This window comes from Bos javanicus, chromosome 3 (genome assembly GCF_032452875.1).
Source record: "Bos javanicus breed banteng chromosome 3, ARS-OSU_banteng_1.0, whole genome shotgun sequence".
Lineage (NCBI taxonomy): Eukaryota > Metazoa > Chordata > Mammalia > Artiodactyla > Bovidae > Bos > Bos javanicus.
Window position 1 is genome coordinate 93539696 of NC_083870.1, and position 19235 is coordinate 93558930.

General features: G+C 38.9%; 1 protein-coding gene across 2 annotated transcripts in view; it reads right to left on the bottom strand.

The window, feature by feature from the left end:
• LOC133244577 (sterol carrier protein 2) overlaps window positions 1–19235 on the bottom strand; it is a 119518-nt gene that overhangs the window by 30174 nt on the left and 70109 nt on the right. For both annotated transcript variants that reach the window (XM_061411939.1, XM_061411941.1), the window contains one exon: window positions 8961–9114. In XM_061411939.1, coding sequence (XP_061267923.1) covers window positions 8961–9114 — 154 coding nt within the window. The remainder of the gene's footprint in view (window positions 1–8960; window positions 9115–19235) is intronic.

Consider the following 19235-nt stretch of genomic DNA (forward strand, 5'->3'; position numbering starts at 1 on the left):
CTCTTCCCTTCTTTCTGTCATTTCATACATATTTAATGGCTGCTTGCCAAATGCCATTGTTAGAGGCACTGGGAGTATAAAGGCAAACAAGCCAGACCCAGTCCCAGTCCTCACTGAGTTTATATTTTTCCAGGACACAAAGAAATAAGCACAGAAAAATAATTGAAAATATTAGAAAGCAAACAAAAACAGGAATCTACTTTAGGTAAAGCAGTCAAGGAATGATGTCTCTGACCAAATGAATTTAAGCTAAGACCCAATAAAATAAAGAAAAAGAGCTAACCATTCAACAAGGAAACCGCAAAGATTCTGAAAGAGAAAAAAGAATTTGTAATGTTCAGATCAGATCAGATCAGTCACTCAGTCGTGTCCGACTCTGCGACCCCATGAATCGCAGCACGCCAGGCCTCCCTGTCCATCACCAACTCCCAGAGTTCACTGAGACTCACGTCCATCAAGTCAGTGATGCCATCCAGCCATCTCATCCTCTGTCATCCCCTTCTCCTCCTGCCCGCAATCCCTCCCAGCATCAGAGTCTTTTCCAATGAGTCAACTCTTTGCATGAGGTGGCCAAAGTACTGGAGTTTCAGCTTTAGCATCATTCCTTCCAAAGAAATCCCAGGGCTGATCTCCTTCAGAATGGACTGGTTGGATCTCCTTGCAGTCCAAGGGACTCTCAAGAGTCTTCTCCAACACCACAGTTCAAAAGCATCAATTTTTCGGCACTCAGCTTTCTTCACAGTCCAACTCTCACATCCATACATGACCACAGGAAAAACCATAGCCTTGACTAGATGAACCTTTGTTGGCAAAGTAATGTCTCTGCTTTTGAATATGCTATCTAGGTTGGTCATAACTTTCCTTCCAAGGAGTAAGTGTCTTTTAATTTCATGGCTGCAGTCACCATCTGCAGTGATTTTGGAGCCCCCCAAAATAAAGTCTGTCACTGTTTCCGTTGTTTCCCCATCTATTTCCCATGAAGTGATGGGACCGGATGCCATGATCTTCGTTTTCTGAATGTTGAGCTTTAAGCCAACTTTTTCACTCTCTACTTTCACTTTCATCAAGAGACTTTTTAGTTCCTCTTCACTTTCTGCCATAAGGGTGGTGTCATCTGCATATCTGAGGTTATTGATATTTCTCCTGGCAATCTTGATTCCAGTTTGTGTTTCAAAGAAAGTAAAACAGGACCAGTCACTAGAGTCCAGTAAGTGGGGGGAGAATTGGGCAGGGACCAGACCATGCACCAAAGCAGGGAATTCAGAAACTCCCTGAAATGATTCAACAGGAAAGTGAAATAGTTTGATCTGTGCTTATTCTTAAAACAGTGTGCAGTGGCCAGGCTGGGATGCAAGAACTTAGGTGGGGAGAGAGTTATGAGGCTGCTGAAGTGGTCCAGATAGGAAGTGGTGGTGGTATGGACTACAGTGGAAGCAGTATGCCAGAGGAGATGAAGAGAAGGAAATGGATTCAAAATAGATTTTCAAAGGCCTTGCTGCTGGGAATGAGGGAGATCTAAGGGGGAGGGGAAAGACCAAGGATGATTTAAGTGTTTGGTTTGAATAACTGAGGGGATGGTAGTGCCATTTATAGACAAAAGGAAGAATGTAGTGGGAATCAGATCAGATCAGTCGCTCAGTCGTGTCCGACTCTTTGCAACCCCATGAATTGCAGCACGCCAGGCTTCCCTGTCCATCACCAACTCCCAGAGTTCACTCAGACTCACATCCATCGAGTCAGTGATGCCATCCAGCCATCTCATCCTCTGTCGTCCCCTTCTCCTCCTGCCCCCAATCCCTCCCAGCATCAGAGTCTTTTCCAATGAGTCAACTCTTCGCATGAGGTGGCCAAAGTACTGGAGTTTCCAGCTTTAGCATCATTCCTTCCAAAGAAATCCCAGGGCTGATCTCCTTCAGAATGGACTGGTTGGATCTCCTTGCTGTCCAAGGGACTCTCAAGAGTCTTCTCCAACACCACAGTTCAAAAGCATCAATTCTTTGGTGCTCAGCCTTCTTCACAGTCCAACTTTCACATCCAAACATGACCACAGGAAAAACCATAGCCTTGACTAGACGAACCTTTGTTGGCAAAGTAATGTCTCTGTTTTTGAATATGCTATCTAGGTTGGTCATAACTTTCCTTCCAAGGAGTAAGTGTCTTTTAATTTCATGGCTGCAGTCACCATCTGGAGTGATTTTGGAGCCCAGAACAATAAAGTCTGACACTGTTTCCACCGTTTCCCCATCTATTTCCCATGAAGTGGTGGGACAGGATGCCATGATCTTCGTTTTCTGAATGTTGAGCTTTAAGCCAACTTTTTCACTCTCCTCTTTCACTTTCATCAAGAGGCTTTATAGTTCCTCTTCACTTTCTGCCATAAGGGTGGTGTCATCTGCATATCTGAGGTTATTGATATTTCTCCTGGCAATCTTGATTCCAGTTTGTGTTTCTTCCAGTCCAGTGTTTCTCATGATGTACTCTGCATATAAGTTAAATAAACAGGGTGACAATATACAGCCTTGACGTACTCCTTTTCCTATTTGGAACTAGTCTGTTGTTACATGGCCAGTTCTAACTGTTGCTTCTGACCTGCATACAAATTTCTCAAGAGGCAGATCAGGTGGTCTGGTATTCCCGTCTCTTAAAGAATTTTCCACAGTTTATTGTGATCCACACTGTCAAAGGCTTTGGCATAGTCAATAAAGCAGAAATAGATGTTTTTCTGGAACTCTCTTGCTTTTTCCATGATCCAGCCGATGTTGGCAATTTGATCTCTGGTTCCTCTGCCTTTTCTAAAACCAGCTTGAACATCAGGAAGTTCACGGTTTACATATTGCTGAAGCCTGGCTTGGAGAATTTTGAGCATTACTTTACTAGCGTGTGAGATGAGTGCAATTGTGCGGTAGTTTGAGCATTCTTTGGCATTGCCTTTCTTTGGGATTGGAATGAAAACTGACCTTTTCCAGTCCTGTGGCCACTGCTGAGTTTTCCAAATTTGCTGGTATATTGAGTGCAGCCCTTTCACAGCATCATCTTTCAGGATTTGGAATAGCTCAGTGGAATTCCATCACCTCCACTAGCTTTGTTCGTAGTGATGCTTTCTAAGGCCCACTTGACTTCATATTCCAGGATGTCTGGCTCTAGGTGAGTGATCACACCATCGTGATTATCTGGGTCGTGAAGATCTTTTTTGTACAGTTCTTCTGTGCATTCTTGCCATCTCTTCTTAATATCTTCTGCTTCTGTTAGGTCCATACCATTTCTGTCCTTTATCGGACCCATCTTTGCATGAAATGTTCCTTTGGTATCTCTGATTTTCTTGAAGAGATCTCTAGTCTTTCTCATTCTGTTGTTTTCCTCTATTTCTTTGCATTGATCGCTGAAGAAGGCTTTCTTATCTCTTCTTGCTATTCTTTGGAACTCTGCATTCAGATGTTTATATCTTTCCTTTTCTCATTTGCTTTTCGCTTCTCTTCTTTTCACAGCTATATGTAAGGCCTCCCCAGACAGCCATTTTGCTTTTTTGCATTTCTTTTCTATGGGAATGGTCTTGATTCCTGTCTCCTGTACAATGTCACGAACCTGATTCCATAGTTCATCAGGCACTCTATCTATCAGATCTAGGCCTTTAAATATATTTCTCACTTCCACTGTATAATCATAAGGGATTTGATTTAGGTCATACCTGAATGGTCTAGTGGTTTTCCCTACTTTCTTCAATTTCAGTCTGAATTTGGCAATAAGGAGTTCATGGTCTGAGCCACAGTCAGCTCCTGGTCTTGTTTTTGCTGACTGTATAGAGCTTCTCCATCTTTGGCTGCAAAGAATATAATCAATCTGATTTCAGTGTCGACCATCTGGTGATGTCCGTGTGTAGCGTCTTCTCTTGTGTTGTTGGAAGAGGGTGTTTGTTATGACCAGTGCATTTTCTTGGCAAAACTCTATTAGTCTTTGCCCTGCTTCATTCCGTATTCCAAGGCCAAATTTGCCTGTTACTCCAGGTGTTTCTTGACTTCCTACTTTTGCATTCCAGTCCCCTATAATGAAAAGGACGTCTTTTTTGGGTGTTAGTTCTACAAGGTCTTGTAGGTCTTCATAGAACCGTTCAACTTCAGCTTCTTTAGCATTACTGGTTGGGGCATAGACTTGGATTACTGTGATATTGAATGGTTTGCCTTGGAAACGAACAGAGATCATTCTGTCGTTTTTGAGATTGCATCCAAGTACTGCATTTCGGACTCTTTTGTTGACCATTATGGCCACTCCATTTCTTCTGAGGGATTCCTGCCCACAGTAGTAGATATAATGGTCATCTGAGTTAAATTTGAATAAAGGGGATCAAAGTTCCATCTCAAGCACAGTCAATATGTGAGACAAGAAGGCAGCTGGGTATGAGAGTCTGGAGCCAGAATAGGTCTAGGCTGAGATAAAGTGGGTAATCATTAGCATAATGAAGGCATTTAAATCCATGTGAACAAACAAGTTCATCTTAAGGGCATTATAGAGAAAGAAGACTAGGACTTGATTATTTACAAGTCTGGGAGAGAAGAGGAAGCAGCAGCCAGTGATGCAAGAGGAAAACCAGAAGAGCAAGGTGTAACAGAGGTGAGAAAGAATTCTGGAGGGAGGGAGGAGGGAAGCAGGAGGAAACTATGTCAAAGGGCAAACTCCCACTGGACTGGCAACAGGATTTTTCGGGTGACTTTGACAAAATCAATTTTAAGTGAATGCTGGAAGACAGAAGTCAGAAAATGGTAAATTAAAGAGTGTATAGGAGAGGGAAATATAGACATTGTGGCTCTTTTGAGACATTACTTTCAAGGGAAGAGTGAAATGGAGTGGTCTCTGGAGGGGGAGGGTGGCATTAAGGAAGATTTGCTTTTGTTTTTAGATGAACATATCATAGCATGTTTGTCTGATGATGATGATGAACCAGGGGAAAAGAGGAGAGAAGTCTTAAGAAGGTGAAGGGGGATGAGATCTAGCAGCCTGTGAAAGATGAGACTCACAGAAGAGATTAGATGGGTGTAATTCTAGATATGCAGGTCAAGAAGCAACAGTTAGAACCAGACATGGAACACTAGACTGGTTGCAAATTAGGAAAGGAGTACATCATGGCTGTATATTGTCACCCTGCTTATTTAACTTACATGCAGAGTACATCATGAGAAATGCCAGGCTGGATGAAGCACAAGCTGGAATTAAGATGTCAGAAAGCGGAGAAGAACTAAAGAGATTCTTGATGAAAGTGAAAGAGGAGAGTGAAAAGCTGGCTTAAAACTCAACATTCAAAAAACGAAGATCATGGCATCCGGTCCCATCACTTTATGGCAAATAGATGGGGAAACAATGGAAACAGTGAGAGACTTTATTTTCTTGGGCTCCAAAATCACTGCAGATGATGACTGTAGCCATGAAATTAAAAGACGCTTGCTCCTTGGAAGAAAAGCTATGACCAACCTAGACAGCATATTAAAAAGCAGAGACATTACTTTGCCAACAAAGGTCCATCTAGTCAAAGCCGTGGGCTTTTCCAGTAGTCATGTATGGATGTGAGAGCTGGACTATAGAGAAAGCTGAGTGCTGAAGAATGGATGCTTTTGAACTGTGGTGTTGGAGTAGACTCTTGAGAGTCCCTTGGACTGCAAAGAGATCCAACCAGCCAATCGCAAAGGAAATCAGTCCTGAATATTCATTGGAAGGACTGACCCTGAAGCTCCAATACTTTGACCACCTAACTCGAAGAACTGACTCATTTGAAAAGACCCTGATGCTGGGGAAGACTGAAGGCAGGAAGAGAAGGGGACAACAGAGAATAAGATGGTTGAATGGCATCACCGACTCAATGGACATGAGTCTGAGCAAGTCCTGGGAGTTGGTGATGGACAAGGAAGCCTGGCATGCTACATACAGTCCATGAGGTAGCAGAGAGTAGAACTCAACTGAGCGACTGAACTGAATTCTAAATAGGTCAGGAAGCCTTGGGATGGACGATGAGGGAGTTTGGGTCTAATAGCTTCTGTTTTTTCAACAAGGTACAAGGAAAAGTAACCAGCTAAGACGGAAGGTCAAAGATGGTTTTGGAAAGCCTGTGTGTATGCTCAATCATGTCCGACTCTTTGCAACCCCATGGACTGTAGCCCACCTAGCTCCTCTGTCTGTGGGATTTTCCAGGCAAGAATGCTGGAGTGGGTTGCCATTCCCTTCCTCAGGGGATCTTCCCGATCCAGTGATAGAACCCAAGTCTCCTGTGTCTCCTGGATTGGCAGATGGATTCTTTACCTATGCACCACCTGAGAAGCCCTTGGAAAGTCTAAGAGGTTGAAAAGTGAACCTACTAGAGGAGTCATATTAACATCACAATGAGGAGTGGAGGTACGCTCCCACCAAAGCTGAATGAAATGCACACAGCTCTCAGACCCTGGCAGGCTACCTCATGCATGCCTGCAGCGTGAGAAGTCGCTTCCGTCATGTCCAACTTTGCGACCTTATGGACTGTAGCCTGCCAGGCTCCTCTGTCCATGGGATTCTCCAGGCATATATACTGGAGTGGGTTGCCGTGCCCTCCTCCAAGAGATCTTCCAGACTCAGGGACAGAAACTCTGTCTCTCATATCTCTTGCATTGGCAGGAGGGTTCTTTATCACTGGCACCACATGGGAAGCCCAAGGCTACTTCATCCTTCCATCCATTTGCCCTTGCTACTCCCTGTGTCTGGAATACCCCTGTCTTAGCAAACTCCATTTTACCCTTCAAGATCCAGGCCAGGAAACTCACTTTCTACGAAACCGTACTAAATGTCAGCTTCTCAAGAATCAGATACCACGGCTTTAAAAAAAATCTTATTTATATCCCCAATTCTTGGCACACAGTAGGTATTCAGTAAATCATGACTGAATGGAACTGAATTACACTGAATTCTCCCTTAGCTAAATTCTAATTTTTTTCTGTTCCACTGAGAGCAGAGTTATCTGTGGTATACCATCTTCTCAGTCAAAAGTCTGAATGAGTGGCTTAAAATCCTCCACAAGCCAATTTCATTTTATTAATAGTCTAATTTTTCAGCCTTTACTCATAATCATCACTGTGCCCTTCTGCAAGCTTGCCACTTCTTCCTAATTGTATGTGATAAAATAATGAACACTTTTGCGTGTACATACAAAGTATCTTGACACTTCATTGGGGGAGAGTCCAGACTAGTTCCAACAAATCACAGGTAATTATCTTGCCTGTGTTGAAAGCTTATCAAGCTAATAATGATTAAGCAACTTTTCATCCAGATTAGGAAAAAAATTAATATATAAAGTTATAACAATGTTTTCTGAAAATTCTTCATATCTTACAATTTATTTGATATGTTCCCTGCTTTAGGGAAGCTGAACTTACACAAACTCAGAAAAGAGATTACTCATCTTACAAAAGGATGCTCCTCATGATATCTTAATATTCAAAGTTTTTTTAGTAGAAACTGAAGTCTGACTATATTTTTTTACTTGGTTTATCCATAAGTTTTCTGGAAGAAATCTAGTATATAAAATGTTAGAAGGGACTCTGAAGACTGTTTAGTATATGAATTCCTTCTATGCTTCCTGAAATTTTTATTCTAAGGCCTAGAACACAGGCATGTTTCAACAATGTCAAAGATCAGCACATAGTAGCCAACAAAACAGGAAATTTGAACTTCGATAGATAAGGATTAGAAAGTTGGAAGGGACTTTGAGGGTTAACTATTTAGTGTATGAATTCCTTCTATGTTTGCTGAAATTTTCATTCTAAGGTCTGGAACACAGGCACTGTTTCAACAATATCAAAGATCAGAAGCACAGAATAGCCAAAAACCAGGAACTTTGTACTCAGATAGATGAAGGTCAGAGTCTTGACTGCTACCACTTAAGACTCTTTAGATAAATTATTTTAACTTTGACCATCAATTTTTTCACCTATAAACAAGGTACAAAACTTGCCATGTGCGCCTTTTATGAGGATTAAACAAAGATGTGCAGACAAAACACCTATTTTAGTCTCAGTGCTCACATCAGGCCCTCAAAAAGTGGTTGTTAAAGAACTATTACAACTCAATAACAAAAGACAACCCAATTTTAAAATAGCCAAAATATCTGAATAGGTATTTCTCCTAAGATATACAAATGGCCAATGAGCAAATGACAAGATGTTCAACATCAGTATCCGTTAAGGGAATGCAAACCAAAACAACAATGAGATATGACTTCATACCCACTAGGATACCTAAAATAAAAAAACAGACAATAACAAGTGTCAATGAGAATTTGAAGAAATCAGAACCCTTATAATGGAATATTATTCAGCCATTAAAAGGAATGAAGTATTACATTCCTTTTTATAACACGGATGAGCCCTGAAACATTATGCTAAATGAAAGCAGCAATCACAAAAGGCCACCTATTTTATGATTTCATTTATATAAAATGTCCAGAATAGGCAAAACCTTAGAGACAGAAAATAGATTAGTGGTTGCCAGAGCCTGCAAAAAGTGAGGATGGGGAATGACTACTAATGGGTACATGGTTCCTCTTCTTTGGGGGTATTAAAAATGTTCTAAAGCTAACTGTGGTGAAGAATGCACAATTCTATGATATCCTAAAAACCATATACAGGTAAAATGGTGAATTTGTGCCATGTGAACTGCGCCCCAATAAAGCTGTTAAACATATTACCAGCTAGCTCTGGCTTCTGGTTTAGCATTCTCTTTTCACTATGCTGCCTCCTTTTTGAACAAAATTTTCCTAAGGCTGGTTAAGGTTGAAAGTTAATTACCAGCTTTAACATTTTAAAGCCAAGTTGTTAAAGCAAGGTAATGAGATACTTGGTCTCTTTAAGTACTAACACAATAAAATTGGGACTTTTTTTTACATGTACAATGTAACAGTTGCGAGAAGTCAGAAGGGTTCATTGCCAAACTAAATCCAGAACGCCACTTACCTGGCAGCTTCAGGAAAGCCCATCTTGTACAGCGTAACAACGACAGCTCCTCCGATGCCTATATTATGCTGCAGAGCAACCTTTGCACCAGGAACTTGCCTTTTTCCGGCTTCCCCTCTCAGATGCCAGCAGAGTTCAACGCACTGAGCCAGACCTAACAAATCGAACACAGAACAGTCAGATTCCCTTGGTTTAGAAAAGTGAAAGAAAGTGAAAGTCCCTTAGTCACCTCGGACTCTTTGCGATCCCTTGGACTCTAGCCTGCTGCTCTGTCCATGGAATTCTCCAGGCCAGAATACTCGTTTGGGTAGCTGTTCCCTTCTCCAGGGGATCTTCCCTACCCAGGGATCAAATCCAGGTCTCCCTCATTGCGAGCGGATTCTTTACCGTCTAAGCCACCAGGGAAGCCCCAAGCCCCAATCAGTTTTCTCAAGCAAAGGAACGGCTAACATTTAAGTGTGATTTTTAACTAACCCAATTTATTCAGCCAAGACCATGATTACCTAAGTAATAACTTCTCTTAAAAGCCTGGAGGGTTTTTGCAGCTAGTCATTTTTTCTCCCTGAATAATCTCTGTATTTAGAAGATATGCAAGCTTAAGACATTTGGAAAAAGCAGTGGCCACAGGACTGGAAAAGGTCAGTTTTCATTCCAATCCCAATGCAATGCAATGCCAAAGAATGTTCAAACTACTGCACAATTGCACTCATTTCACATGCTAGCAAAGTAATTCTCAAAATTCTCCAAGCTAGGCTTCAATAGTACATGAACCGAGAACTTCCAGATGTTCAAGCTGGATTTAAAAAAAGCAGAGGAACCAGAGATCAAATTGCCAACATTCACTGGATCATAGAAACAGCAAGAGAATTCCAGAAAAACATCAACTTGTATTTCATTGACTACGCTAAAGCCTTTGACTGTGTGCATCACAACAAACTGGAAAATTCTTTAAAAAGACATGGGAAAAAAAAAAGGCGGGGGGGGGGGGGGGGAAGGACATGGGAATACCAGACTACCTTACCTGCCTCCTGAGAAAGCCATATGCAGGTCAGGAAGCAACAGTTAGAACCCGACATGGAACAACAGACTGGTTCCAAATTCGGAAATGTCAAGGCTGTATACTGTCACCTTGCTTATTTAACTTCTATGCAGAATACATCATGAGAAATGCTGGTCTGGAAGAAGCACAAGCTGGAATCAAGATTGCTGGGAGAAAAATCAATAACCTCAGATATGCAGATGACACCACCCTTATGGCAGAAAGTGAAGAGGAACTAAAGAGCCTCTTGATGAAGGTGAAAGAGGATAGTGAAAAAGCTGGCTTAAAACTCAGGGTTCAAAAAACTGAGATCATGGCATCCAGTCCCATCACTTCATGGCAAATAGACTGGGAAACAATAGAAACAGTGAAAGACTATTGGGCTCCAAAATCACTGCAGATGGTTAACTGTAGCCATGAAATTAAAAGATGCTTGCTTCTTGGAAGGAAAGTTATGACAAACTTAGCATATTAAAAATCAGAGATGTCACTTTGCCAACAAAGGTCCTATAGACATGAGTTTGAGCAAGGTCCAGGGGATGGTGAAAGACAGGGAAGCCTGGCATGCCGCAGTCCATGGGCTCGCAAAGACTTAGACAGGACTGAGTGACTAAACTACAACAAAGAAATTCCCTGTGCTCTTTAAATTTACCCAACCTGTCATTTTTTGGCAATGTTGAAAGAGAAAACACTGAATATACAGTTCTTTGGCTGAGGCAAAAGAGCATAAAAATAATTTAATTTTGCCATTCTTAATATATCAAAAGAATATAATCCAGGATTGGTAATTGGCTTCACCTAAAAAATTTAGCTAGTATAGGAAATTTTCCTATTACTCTTCTCAAAAAGTTCCTAGAAAGAATAAGTTGTTTTACAGACCTATTCACAAGAATAGCACTGGATTCATAAAAACTGTATTTTGTCCTCTGGATAATAAAATCAGATTTTTAGAGTTGGGAAGAACTTATGAGCCCCCCCTAAAACTGAGTTCCCTTTCTGAATTTATGATTAATCTCTTTATCCAAAACTTGTCTCCTTTGCCCTCAATCCCTTTCTTGTCCCCTCAATCCTCTGCTAACTGAACACTAATTAGAGTCAGATGACTAAGATTACTGTTGTTGATAACATAGTTACTGTAATAAAATTGCTGTTGTATATACCATTATTAACATACAAACTCAGGTTATTTTTCCTGGCCAGATGAACTCACAGACCCCCAAGCCATGGACCACCTGCCCTGAGAATCATAAACCAAACACATTCTGACTCCCAAAACCATGATTGAAAAATGTCACATAAATGTCACAACATGATGATTAATTCCAGTCTTTGTCCTTCTTCTTTAAAACATCCCTAATTCAAAGACTAATCTGGAGTAGATCTGAGACTTGTTTCTCACTCTCATGGCACCCTGTAAATAAACCCTTACTTTGCTGCAAACGCCCACTGTTAGAGTTTGGCTTTATACACCAAACCATGGGTGTATGGCCCTTGTTTAGTTAAAACATTAGCAATGAGAAACTGTAAGAAAACTGTAAGATTAAGTAATTTGTGAATGGAGACAAAGCAGGCTAATTCCAGAGTTGAGATTAGAATCTAGATCTCCTGATTTACATTTGTTTTTCTCCCATACCAGCTATTTAAGAATGTTCTATCAGGAAAGACTGGTTTCATTGTCTTCCCTGAAGGCACAGCAAACAGGTCTACCTGTAATATCTGTTCTTACACCCACCCCCAATCACAGTATCTGATTCCCAAGTACCTATGACAGTTTTATTTTTTTTAATTAAATTTATTTATTTTAAATGAAAACAAAGATGAGCATTTTTAATGATAAAAGGTACAATTCACAAAGAAGAGAGATATCATAAACCATTAGACACCTAACAACAAAGAAACAAAGATACATAAAGCAAAAGTCAGAAGAAATAGAAGGGAAAAGAAAAATATATATAATCATAGTGACACATATCAACATTTCTCTGAGAATATTTTATCAAGTGCGGAAAAAGTTACAAAAGCATCTTGAATGATGTCATTAATAGTTTAAATACAATAGATTTCTATTTATATTAATTTATATTAATCTTATATTCTATACAAATATATTTAAAATTTTATATCTAATATATTGTTAATAGATGTCCATAGGACATTTAGAAAAACTGGCAAAAAGATAAACATTACTAAATTTTAAAAAGTAGAATTCTTTTATTGTGTGATTCAGTTATACACTACACATTAGTTTTATTTTCCATTATAGGTTATTACAAGATATTGACTATAGTTCCCTGTGCTATACAGTAAATCTTTGTTGCTTGTTGCATATCTATTTTTTTAAATTAGAAATCTAGCATTCTATTCATACTAAGTCAAACAAATGGAATCAAAATGTTAGGCAAAAATTCATAAGTTTTCTAAAATATATATATTATACATATTATTTATATATATGTATACAAGTTTTCTACTATGCTTGATAAAGTCTTGAGAAAGAACATCAAAAAAAAAAAAAAGAAGAGTGGGGAAATTGGAAAACAAGACAGTTTTCTATACAACTTCAACCTCCTCAGGAAATTTAACTGCCATTTCTCCTTTGTAGGCAATGTCTACATATTTTTACAGAATATATATTTTAAACATTGTTTTAAAATAGGTAATTCTATATCTTGGAATGATTTTTTTGAATTGTGAACATTTTGAATATTAAGGTCAAAGTGAATAATTCTAATATATCCAAATTTTGGAGCAATCAGTTTTACTTGAAATTTGCCAAATAAAAAGTTTAAACATTCACGCATACTTAAGATAAAAAAACAATATTCAAACTGGTCTTATGAATACACAGGTGGGGAAATAGGGCTAGTTCTTGTCCCAAAAGAATAAATATACATAGTTTACAAATATTTGAGAAAAATATCAACTTCACCTTGATCAAATAGAAAGATACCACTTTAACCAACCTCACTAGTCAGGATGTTTAAAAATGGAGCTTATCAATGCTATGGAGACTATGGCAACACAGTCACCTTCATACACTATGGATAATAGTTCAAATGCACAATCTTTTTAGAAAGCAAAGTACAAAATTATTAAGAGCATTTAAAATGCCTTGAAAACCATTCTATGAAAATAATCAGGTATAGGAAAAGTCTTACACACAAAGCTATCTGTTCATCACATTCTTAGAACAGTGAAAAACTAGATATATACAAGTGAAATAACTGTGACATAGTTAAATAAAGTATGATCTATTCATATGACAAGGTACTATATTCCTATTTGAAATGAGTTTACAAAAATTTTTTAAATTTAGGAAAATGCTTATGATATAGTCTTAGTAAAAAATGCAAGGAACCAATTAGATATTCATCTACCCATTCATCCAACAAATATTTACAGAATGCCTATTCTGTGCTGATACTGCTCAAGGCTCAGAAGATCTAATAAATAAGATAGGCATATAAAGGAACACAGCCTAGAAATAGAAAGTTAAGTAATGAGGCTAGAGGGTATTCAAGACAGCCAAGGGGAATGAAAGAGAAGAGAGTGGAGGGGGTGGGGAGGGACAGAGAGAGAGAGAACATGAATACCCTGGAAGCACCAGATTTTGCAGTCATCTCAGTCACACCTACCACTGATATTTTAGAAGATGTGGTACACTGCATTAAATCTCTACTCATGATTTGCTTAACTCACATGTGGCAAGAAAAGAAGGAAGGAAGGGAATAAAGATTGATGTTAACTTATTTATTTGCTTTTAACAAAAGAGGACTGACACTGAGAAAACATACTAATTATATGAGCTTTCTGTTTATCTGCTTCAGAATAAGCTGGCACTTCTTATACTTCTAGAATCTATAATAGATCTGTAAAGGGTGGAAGTCAAAAGTTGGCCTCAGAAATCCATTTGCCAAGAAGGCGCAGCAGACAGTTACAAAAGCATTTACATGAGTAACATTTTTTTTTTTAATTTTCCTTCCTTGGATAATTTCTGGCACTGAATCGAAAACCATACTTTTCCTCTCCTTGGAAAAAAACAGACTATCAAACATGAACATGATACTTTTATAAACTGTGAATGGGCACAGGAATAGGCATCCTGTCAAAGAAGTATATTCAAATGGTAACATACTTCTTAAAATCTCTTGTGAAGGATAAAAAAATTTTTAACCTTATTACCTCATTTTACTACCATCTTGCTTCAAAAATTTCCTCAGAAGATGTTGGACAGTCTTTTTATATAAAAATAAATAGCTTAGGACTCAGCTACATAGGCATAAAGTCTGGTTGCTACTGAAAATAAACTATTTAAACACGTATCAACCACTCCACTAAGTACTGAAGATACAGAGGATTCACAGTGCTATTAAGATGAGTACAAAATGCTATGGAAATCTACAGAATGAAAAAAATTACAGGAAATAATATCTTGAGATATTATCTGTATTCTTTTGTTCGTCCTGCCTCCTTGAACACATAACTCTTCATATGCCATTAAGACAGCCAAGTACAAAAAAGTAATCATTTAGCTTTAGTTTCTGGAGAAGGCAATGGCACCCTACTCCAATACTCTTGCCTGGAAAATCCCATGGACAGAGGAGCCCGGTAGGCTGCAGTCCATGGCGTCACTGAGGGTCGGACACGACTGAGCGACTTCACTTTCACTTTGCACTTTCATGCACTGGAGAAGGAAATGGCAACCCACTCCAGTGTTCTTGCCTGGAGAATCCCAGGGACGGGGGAGCCTGATGGGCTGCCGTCTATGGGGTCGCACAGAGTCGGACACGACTGAAGTGACTCAGCAGCAGCAGCAGCTTTAGTTTCAAATTAGACATCTAAAAGTCTTGGCATAAATAACATAAAAAAGCATGTTTTTCTATTGTTGGAGCCTGGCTTTTTGAGAAAGCAAAGATTTGTTGAGTTTCAAAGGGCAAAATGCTTTAATGGACTCAGTATACACTGAAAAAGCACATTCTATGTGATGACAGCAAGTGGAAATATGAATTTACTCAAAGGAATAAAGCGGCAACTACATTAACCTTAAATAGATAAGGTTTTCTTATTAAACAAAAATAATAATTTCTTGTGGGCTTTATAACATATGTAAAAGAAAAATTCACAACTACAGTATTGTAAAGCCTGGACAGGAGAAATGGAAATGCACTGTTGTAATGTTCTTTTACTACTGGTGTAGTAGTATAATAACACTTGAAGATAGGCCATAATAATAAAGATAAAATGGAGAAACAAAAAGCAATCCAAAACTAGGCCGAAAAAAAGAGAGAAACAGGAATAAAGAGCAGCTAGGACAAAGAGAACATAAACAGCCATATTAATAATCACATCAAATGCAGTCTAAATATCCCAACCAAAAGCAGACATTGCCAGTGCAGAGCAGAAAAACAAGAACCAACTAAATCCTGCCAATGCACTTTAAACATAAAATCACAAATAGGTTAAAGCTTAAAAGATAAAAAAAAAGGTATACCATGTTCAGTTCAGTTCAGTCCAGTTGCTCAGTCGTGTCCGACTCTTTGCGACCCCATGAATCTCAGCACGCTGGGCCTCCCTGTCCCTCACCAACTCCTGGAGTTTACTCAAACTCATGTCCATTGAGTCGGTGATGCCATCCAGCCATCTTATCCTCTGTCATCCCCTTCTCCTCCTGCCCCCAATCCCTCCCAGCATCAGGGTCTTTTCCAATGAGTCAACTCTTCGCATGAGGTGGCCAAAGTACTGGAGTTTCAGCTTTAGCATTAGGCCTACCATGTTAGCACGGGTTAAAAATTGAAAGCTAGAGTGGCCATATTAAATCAGCCAAAGTAGATCTCAGTGCAAAGACTTGACAGAGCAAAGAAGACCATTTCATGAAGATACAGGGGAAAACGTAAAACTGTCTTTATCCACAGATGATATGATTATCTATGCAGAAAACCTGATAGCGTTTTTAAACAACTACTCAAATTAACAAGTCAGTTTTGGCAAGGCTACAAGATGAATATACAAAAATTTGATTATATTTCTATATACTAGGAATAAAAATTTGAAACTGAAAAAAATACCATTCACAACAGCACCAAAAATATGAAATACTTAGGGATAAATCTGACAAAGATATGCAAGACCTATATGATGAAAACTATATTTCTGGAAAAAGTTAAAGGCCTAAATAAATGGGGATATATATTTTGTTTATGGGTCAGAAAATTCACTATTGTTTGAGTCTCAATTCACTCCCAAATAAATCTATACATTCAACTTAACCCTAATAAAAAATTACAGGAAGGTTTTCTGTAGAAATCAACAAGCTGATTTTAAATTTCTATAGAAATGCAAAGAAGCTAGAATAGCCAAGCAACTCTGAAAAAGAATAAAATTGAGGGCTAAAGCTACCTAATTTCAAGAACTGTTATAAAGGTATAGTAATCAAAACAGCACGGTACTCATGTAAAGACAGACAAATTGGTTAACTGGAAAGAAAAGAGGAACCAGAAATAATGCCCACATATTTAGGAACTAAATCAGTAGATCTTTGACAAAGGCAATACAATGGATAAAGCAGAGTTTCCAATAAGTGGCACTCCAACAACTGGAAATCACCATGTAAAAAATGGGCTCAAATTAATACTTTGTATCATCCATAAAAATTAACTCAAAATGGGTTACAAATCTAACTGTAAGGCTGAAAGCATAAAACATTTAGGGAAAAAAACACAGGAAAAGATCTTTGTGACCCAAGGTTAGAAAAAGATTTCTTAGATAGGACTTAGCCAAAAGTAAAAACTTTTGCTCTTTAAAGACACTAGTAAGAGAATGAAAAGGAAAGTCACAGACTGGGAGAAAAATCTTTGCAAAGCATATATTTTGTAAAGAACTTTTACACAGGACTAGAAAGAATTCTTACAATTCAACAAAAAGAAAAATAAATTTTGGAGAAGGCAATGGCAACCCACTCCAGTACTCTTGCCTGGAAAATCCCATGGATGGAGAAGCCTGGTGGGTTTTAGTCCATGGGGTCGCTGAGTCAAACATGACTGAGCAACTTAGAGTGCCTGAAGACTTTGGACAGAAGTTTGCAACATTGTACAGGAGACAGTGAACAAAACCATCCCCAAGAAAACGAAATGCAGCAAGCAAAATGGTTGTCTGAGAAGGCTGTAAGGCTTCTGAGAAAGGAAGAGACGTGAAAGGCAAAGGAGAAAAGGAAAGATATACCCATCTGAATGCAGTGTTCCAAAGAACAGCAAAGAGATAAATGCCTTCTTAAGTGAACAAGGCAAAGAAATAAAGGAAAACAATAGAATGGGAAAGACTAGAGATCTCTTTAAGAAAATCAGAGATACCAAGGGAACATTTCATGCAAAGACAGGCACAATAAAGGACAGAAATGGTATAGACCTAACAGAAACAGAAGATATTAAAAAGAAGTGAAAAGAATACACAGAAGAATTGTGTCTTAATGACCCAGATAACCACAATGGGGTAATCACTCACCTATACCAGACATTCTGGAGTGTGAAGTCAAGTGGGCCTTAGGAAGCATTACTATGAACAAAGCTAGTGGAGGTGACAGAAGTACAGCTGAGCTCAAATAGTAAAAGAAGATGCTGTTAAAGTGCTGCACTCAAGATGCCAGCAAATTTGGAAAACTGAGCAGTGGTCATAGGACTGGAAAAGGCCAGTTTTCATTTCAATCCCGAAGAAAGGCAATGCCAAAGAATGTTCAAACTACTGCACAATTGCACTCACTCCCCTTGTTGTTGTTCAGTTGCTCAGTTGTGTTCACCTCTTTGAAACCCCATAGACTGCAGCATGCCAGGCTACCCTGTCCTTCACTATCTCCTGGAGTTTGCTCAAACTTATGTCCATTGAATCAGTGATGCCATCCAACCAATGCATCCAACCATTTCATCTTCTGTCATCCCCTTCTCTTGCCTTCAGTCTTCCCCATGCTAGCAAGGTAATGCTCAAAATCCTTCAAGCTAGGCTTCAACAGTAAGTGAACTGAGAAATTCCAGATGTAAAAGCTGGATTTAGAAAAGGCAGAGGAACCAGAGATCAAATTGTCAATATCCATTAATCATAGGAAAAGCAAAGGAATTACAGAAAAATATCTACTTCTGCTTCATTGACTATGCTAAAGCCTTTGACTGTGTGGATCACAACAAACTGTGGAAAATTCTGAAAGAGATGGGAATACCAGATCACCTTACCTTCCTCCTGAGAAACCTGTATGCAGGTCCAGAAGCAACAGTGAGAACTAGGCATGGAACAATGGACTGGTTCAAAATTGAGAAAGGAGTATATCAAGACTGTATATTGTCACTCTGCTTATTTAATTTATATGCAAAATACATCATGCAAAATCCCAGACTGGATGTATCATAAGCTGGAATCAAGACTGCTCAGTGAAATATCAATAGTCTCAGATATGCAGATCACACCACCCTAATGGCAGAAAGCAAAGAAGAACTAAGGAGCCTCTTGATGAAGATCAAAGAGGAGAGTGAAAAAACTGGCTTAAAACACAACATTCAAAAAACTAAGATACATCCGGTTCCATCACTTCATGGCAAATAGATGGGGAAACAATGGAAAGAGTGACAGACTTTATTTTCTTGGGCTCCAAAATCACTGCAGTCAGTGACTGCAGCCATGAAATTAAAAGACACTTGTTCCTTGGAAGAAAAGCTATGATGAATCTAGGCAGTTTATTAAAAAGAAGACACTGGTTGTGTGAATGCAGAGGGGGCTGGTAGAGAGACTGAGAAGAGAGATCAAGCCCTGAGACTTTGGAGTGGGAGCACTGACTCCAAGACCCTAGACTACCAGAGAACTAACCCTAGAAGGTATTAAATAGTGAGAATTCACACAAAGGAAACCACTGTAATACAAGACCTGGCATCACCCAACCACCAATAGCACCCTGCACTACACACCTCATCTAAACAACAAACAAAACAAAAATACAAACCCAATCATCAGCAGACAGGATTACTACCTCACTCAGTCTTGCCCATAAGAAGAAAAACAAACAAACAAAAACTCAGCACAAACCTCACCTTATAAGAAGCTTATACAAACCACTAGATCAAACTTTGACAGCAGAAACCAAAAGGAAGAAAGAATTCAACCTTGAAGCCTGGGAAAAGGAGACCTCAAACACAATAAGTTAAAAAATAATAATAATGAAAAGGCAGAGAAACACTACACAAATGAAGGAACAAACTAGA